Genomic DNA, 6,918 nt, shown 5'->3' on the forward strand with positions numbered 1-6,918 from the left:
CTCAGAAATTCAGAATAAGGCAGCGTGGTCCGGTCTTCTGTCATCCTGTTAAAAAGCCAAACTCGTGGAAATGAAGTGAATTAGAAGTTTGAGTCATGTAACGTCCGTAAAACTGCATCTCTAGAGGAAAATGCTGAAAATGTATAGTCACACACTAAAATTGCATGCGGAGGGAAATAACATGTGTTGTCTTCTTGATAATGCAAGTCAGTTAAAACACAATTGAGCAATCAAGTCACTTCCCTATTATTGTCTGTTAGGCCTAATAGATCCCTAGAGCATCTCCTAATTACAGCTTGGGCGATACATATATAAATCTATACATACATATATATGTCTGTGTGTAGATGTATTTTTAATAAGCATCTCTAATGTAATAATAAAATTCAGAACGCAGCCTGCGTGGGGGGTGCACGCACTCCCATCGAACATAAATGAAATTCCAGTTGACTCTGATGCCCTTGGCAACCTGGTAAATATTTTCTCTGGAAGAATCCCGTAAACCAGGTTTGCCTTGTTTGCCATTTGCGGCAATCTGGCAAGGTTTCTATGGGGAATTATTTGTCCGTAAGTTAACCCAGGACAGTTGAATGTTCTCATCATCCCATAGGAACAATTCTCTTTTCTTCCTCCTCCTCCACCCTGGACCATGCTTCTCAGACTGAGTGTTTGTGACCACCTCCCCCCCGCCCCCAATTCCTATGTTGAAATCTCACCCCCCAAGGTCGTGGTCTTAGGAGGGGACTTTGGGAGATGCCCTTATCAAAGACACTCCAGAGAGCCCACTTATCTCTTCTGCTGGGTGAAGGCACAGCTAGAAGGCAGCTGTCTGTGAACCAGGAAACAGGCTCTCACCAGACACTGAACCTCCCAGCACCTTGACCTTGGAGCTGTGAGAAATAAACGTCTGTTGTTTGTACGCCGCCCAGTCTATGGTGTTCTGTCACAGCAGCCTGCCCGGACGACGTGTGCATAGGAGTCACCTGGGAATCTTGCTAAAATGCAGATTCTCCTCCAGTAGATCTCAGGGGAGGGCCCAGCATTCTGCGTTCCTCACAAGCTCGTAGGTGATGCCAGCGCTGCTGGCTCCAGGCCACCCTGTGAGTATCAAGGCCAGAGCTATATAATGAACTACGTCCACAGGGTTAGCAAGAAGCCAGACCCTAAGGGGTGTCACGGACTGACACTAGTACTTGCAAGACCATCTGTGTCCACGACCTAAAGTCTTTTTACATCACATTAAGGCCCCCTCCGGTGGGGCTGGAGGAACAGCCCAGGATGGAGGAACCCTGACAGGCAAGTGACGTGAGTCCCCACTGGCCTTCCCACCTGGCATCTCGAGACACACGTCTGAGCACATGGCCGTCTGCCCCAAACTCTGCCAAAGCGTCAGAAAGGATTGGCAATTCATTCTCTTCCTCCATGGACTGGGCTCTTTCTTAGTATAAAGACGATTTCTAGAACTTTTGGTCATCTCAGTCTTCCCGTGGGACCCACAAGCCCTACTCTTAGGTCTTCATTCTAAGATTTTTTTTTTGACTTTTTGATTTATTTTTTACACAGCCCACATGACTTCACCTTTCAACGTGCAGGCAAAGGCCTCCGAAAGTTCAGATTTAGTGACCAAGGGGACAATGCTGGAAGTTCTGCGAACGAGGGTTTAAGAGGTTTACGAATTCCTTAAGTCTGATTTCAAGGAAAAAAATCAAGAAAGAATGCCCACCAGGGGACCTCCCCAGCCTAGAAACTTCAGCAGTTGACATATTTCAGAATGTGGGTTTTGGACTCGATCTCGAATTGTTAAGCCAACGTGACAGAGCTGCTTTCTGCTGCCTCCTTTTCCTTTGGTTGCCCCAATGGAAATAGGTTAAACCTTTAGGGTTTTTTTTTTTTTTTTTTTTTTTTTTTTTTACCGTGGAATTTTTAAATAAACCAGCAAATCAACATCATTATTTTAAGATCCTAGGAAATATGATTCAGGGCTTGTTGTTATTATTTTTTTTTCCAAGGAAGAAACCATGATAGATATTTTCTGCAAGGGTGAATTTCTGTGACTTTTCCAGTTAGAAGCCAGGCAGCAGACCTTTCATACACAGGGTTTGAAAAGAAAGAGTGTTGGGGATGCAGGGGTGAAATCAGTTCCCATGGGCACGCATACATCCTCGATGGTTTTCCTGAGCGTAATGGGTGCCTTTGAAAGCCTTTCCTCTGTTTTCCTTGGGTCTTTGTTTGGGAGTGGGGGGCGGGGGTGGGAGGTGGGGGGAGTACTCCATTCCAAGTGATCGCCAAGAATGTGGCATTTGAAAAAGCAAGTTTAATCATTGTCACGGAGGTGCCCGTCTTTCTTCATCAACATCAGAAGGCCATGCGGTTTCGCGTGTACGATGGACTGCCTTCCAGCTTGCTGTGGGATGACGGCAGGACGCGAGTTCCATCAGATAGATGGTAAAGGGCTGCAGACGCCACTGGACGTGTCCGACGGCAGCTGGGCATGTCCAGGATGGAACTGGAGCTGTCCTTGCACTCCTGTCCGTTTGCTTCCGGAGACTTCTGGGGAACATTAAGGCGGGCTGTGGATAGGGACGAGTGCTCCTGCAGAGACCTCGTACAGGGAGGTTTGGTAAGAGTGGCCGTTCAGGATGGGCACGTTTTATATTGTTCCCTGCTCTCAGGTTGGAGGTCGTATTAGTTTCCTGGGGTCCTGGGGCTGCTGTAACAAAATACCACAGACCGGGTGGCTTAAACAGCAGAAATAATTTTGTCGCTGTTCGGAATGCCGAATGTCCAACATCAAAGTGTCAGCGGGGTTGATTTCTTCTAAAGCCTCTCTCCTTGGCTTTTAGATGGCCATTTATTTTTTTATTTTTTTATTTGCCATGATTTGGGGTGGTCTTACCTCTGTGTGTGTGTATTCCTGGTGTCCCTTCGTATGTCCATTATTCCTCTTCTTATGGACACGATTCTATAGGATTAGGACCCACTCTAACAAGCTCATTTAACTTTAATTTCCTAGAGGCCCTGTTTCCAAATACAGTCACATTTTAGGGTTTGGGGGGTTAGGGCTTCACCATGTGAATTGTGGGGGGAACACAATTCAGCCCATAACAAAGGTCATAGAAACCACTTGGAAATTGCAAAACTATTTCTTTGACTCAGGTTATTTTGTAGTTTTTCATTTCTTTCCAAGAATGGTTCTTTCTTCCTCGTAGCGGGGAGATGGCACCTCTGGCGTTTTTATTGTGGAAGTAAGAATTGCAGCAATATGATATTCTCCATTTTGGGCGATGGGAGAGGTTTTAACACTGTGAGAAGACTTCTTTAGAAATATATCCGGGTGCTTTGCAGAGAACAGAATGGACCTTTGCCACTGAGGAGCCTCGGCTGTGTGTCCCTCGTCCCTCTTCTCCATGAGTCCACATGCAGCAAGAGCACCCGGGGGGCAGGGCCCCAGAATTACACCTGGATTCTGTGTTCAGTAGCTCCCGAGGCCAGTTTGGCCAGGTCTCCCCAGGGGACTAACGACTCCTCAAGGAACTGTGAAAAAATGATTCTGGGCCTCAGCATGTGGCACATGGGAGAGTCAATGAATGGATGGATGGATGGATGGATGGATGAATGAATGAATGAATGAAACTGATAACAATGGCAAACCACTTCACACCTACTTCCACTCAGAAGTATTTCAGAAGATTGTCAGCCACTGAGGCTCTGACCTCCTCCTAGTCTTCCCACCATTTTCGTCCACCCTGCCAGCCTTCCAGGGTCTGCTGCTGTAGATGCCACCAGAGGCCTTAAACCTCATTTTGCTTTATGTATATTGGAAGCATGGCAGGTGGTATACAGCCCTGTTTTTACCTGGACCGGAGGGGCACCAGCACCCACCTGGCCGTGAGAGAGAATTTTTCAAGTTTACCTCCGTAATTTGTTCCTCTGGCGTCTCGGGCACCCACCGCGAATACTGGTTTTGAGCAACCACAGCGAGTCATCCAGTAGATGCATGTCCAGACTCAAAAGCAGATTAGAACATCCCCTAAACCACCGCCAGGTTAGAAAGTGAACATTGCTATGAAGAAATAAAAGTAATAATTATATAAGTCACGGGCTGTCCTGGAAGGTGCCTTCGTGGCGTATTTCGCCTTTCTGCATGCAGGCTGCCACAACCATGTCTGATTTGCCTTTATTTCCCAATACCTTTGAGGTCCACGGACAGCATGAGTCAGAACACGCCGGGACACAAACAGTGCGTGCACGGGCACCGTGCCTTAGTCATGGGCCGAAGACACACAGCTCTCTGTCGTCATCCAGGATGGAGAGAGTAAAGAGCCCGAGTAGCAGAAGGCAGAAGAAGGAGAACTTCAGACATGACCATTTGCTCGTATCCCAGCAGCCACCAAGTGAGATCTCCCAGTCCCTGCCCTGGGCATCTGACCTCGAGCCAGTTCGTCGGCAGCGCGATCTAGCAAAATCATGACACCTGCACAGAACAGGCACAGAGGAGGAAAGCATGCGTTTCTTTGTGATTGCCTTACACTCTGTTAACGTCCCTTCCTTGAATTTATAATATAAACTTAGAAGAACAAAAGTTTTATCTAGCTGGCACTAAGATATAATTCAATATTCTTCTGTCAGCACTAACTATTAATAGATTTACTGGTAGATGTAGAATTTCATAACAGCTTTTAAAATGATCATGAATAATATTGTTTAGTTAAAACAATATTTCTCAGGATGTGAAGCAAAATTTCAATTTTATCGCAGTATAGTTAAAGATTTTTAAAGTACCGTGATGGTATTTAAAGGATAGCTCAATAAAGCTATTGATCGTTTTTATCCTTTCTCAGTTTAAATCTGAAAACCCAGCCTTCCCAGTTTAAGAGATCGTTAAGGGGCTTTTGCAGAAATCAGAGCAATGTCATTTTATTAAGAGAATTGGTTTCAGTATTGATCTGTTCATTTCCAAATTTCTTAATCATCCAGCACATACATAACCATGAAAGACAAATTTCACGTGTCGCTTTGAAAACAAAAAGTGCACTGGAATTAAAGCACCTCGAATGTCTGAATTCAGTGCTTCTCAGAAAGTGGCGAAGTGCAGTTGTTAGGAACAGGGGCTTAGGATCCATGGACTTCGGTTCAAAGTTCTGCTCGCAGAGCTGGGTGATGGAGGGTCTCAGTCAGCTCAGGCTGCTATAACAAAATACCGGAGTCTGGGAATGGATGTTCATCCCTCTGAACCGGAGGCTGGGAAGTCTGAGATCCAGGTGCCAGCAAGACACAGGTTCTGGTGGGAGCCACCTTCCTGGTTTGAAGATGGTCATTGTCTTGCCGTATCCTTCCATGGCGGAGAGAGGGCGAGCTCTGGTGTCGCTTCCTCTTCTTGTAAAGACACTAATCCCATCGTGTGAGGGTCCTACCCTGATGGCCTCATCGAAACTTGATTAATTCCCAAGGTCCCCACTTCCTCATACCTTCACGTCGGGAGTTGGGGCTTCAGTATATGAATTTGGGTGGGGGTGCAATTCAATCCATAGCAATGGGCAAGGGCTTAATTTATCTCATTCTCCTGGCCTCTCCATGATAGGCTTTTACTTTTCCTGCTGGGTTTTATTTTATTTTATTTTATTTTTCCCAAATTCTCTGTCTCCTAGGAGATATTTGCCTGAGTGGCAGGGAGCAGGTGAGGAAGGCTAGTGAGGGGGATGCACGATATACGGAGGGCAGTAGGCCTAAGTGACAACCTGGCTGCCCGTGAAAGGTCTTCTCTTGGCTCCACTGGAACTGCCCTGTGACGTGCTAGGAGAGTCCCCAGGCCTGGGCTCAGTCCCCTGAGATATCCCAGCGCCCGAGCCATTCCCCGGTGGCACTGCTCCTTGGTCCTGCGGAAGTGGGGGGTGCCGTGGACATGCTGCAGCCAGCTTGAGTCTTTCTGTGACCCTTTGGGTTCCAAAGAGAACACCACCCCCAAAATCCCCTGCCTTCCTCACTGCAAAGACCTTTCAATAGCGTGGACCCCAAACATAGTGGTTTGGGGAAGTGTTCATTCATGCAGCTATGTCTCTTTTTTGAATCCAGAAAGTCATTTTTAGGAAGTCATGCACTTCTGACTAATCATTTTCTCCACCTTTTTGATTTTCCAGATGGGACATAGTAATGGGGCAAGCTATTTACACCTTTCCTGTTTCCCCTTTCGATGGGAAAAAGACACGATCTTTCCATATCTAAAGTGGAGTTGAACATTTCTTGTAAAATCTGCATCTCAGGGAAAAACCCGCTGCTATTCTGAACCTGCTTCCTCCTATTCTTCAGTTACCGGTATGGTGGTTGACGCCTGTGCCCTCTGACAGCTGCTTTCTGAGTCGGAGAATTAGAGTAACTTATTTATTAGTATTCGAGAACGCTGTGTATATCTTCAAACTACAAGGACGGTTTTAAACTACAAGGATTTTTCTTTGATGCTCAGGTTTCCGATCTCTCCTTCGCATCAGCTTCTATAATAAACAGTAGTTATACACCTGTTGACAATGTATTAGCAGCATTATTGAGATTTTTCATGTCACTTAATGCTCAATTTTACCAGTAAATGATTTTAAGTAAAAGCTTGTTTTTACTTTGAAACAATGGAAATGTTATCTAAGTTTAAAAAAAAAAAAAACCTAATGATAAGGAAGAAATAACGAATAAATACATAGTAGTTTTATGTCATTTTTCTTGGAGCCAAAATTTACCAAGTTCTCAGTCTGCTGGCAAATGTGAGGAGCGGGAGGTTGTTATAGGCAGAGTTTTTGTTTCTGGTTTTTTTTTTTTAATGGAAAAAAGTGAACTTTTGCCTGATGAGATTTCTAGCCATTTTCTGAGTCACTGAAATGTTTGGTGTTATCCATTTTGTATTTGTAAATCACTTTCTTTTACTATCCTTCA

General features: G+C 45.3%; 1 protein-coding gene across 1 annotated transcript in view; it reads left to right on the forward strand.

Moving 5' to 3' along the window:
* The window catches only part of LOC111743457, an 81,481-nt gene extending 74,779 nt beyond the window's left edge, over positions 1 to 6,702 (forward strand). The window contains exon 4 of the mRNA XM_023533893.1: positions 4,199 to 6,702. Coding sequence (XP_023389661.1) covers positions 4,199 to 4,471 — 273 coding nt within the window. The 3' untranslated portion in view covers positions 4,472 to 6,702. The remainder of the gene's footprint in view (positions 1 to 4,198) is intronic.
* Positions 6,703 to 6,918: the final 216 nt, after the last annotated feature.

This window comes from Pteropus vampyrus, unplaced genomic scaffold, assembly GCF_000151845.1.
Source record: "Pteropus vampyrus isolate Shadow unplaced genomic scaffold, Pvam_2.0 Scaffold114, whole genome shotgun sequence".
NCBI classification, from domain to species: Eukaryota; Metazoa; Chordata; class Mammalia; order Chiroptera; family Pteropodidae; genus Pteropus; species Pteropus vampyrus.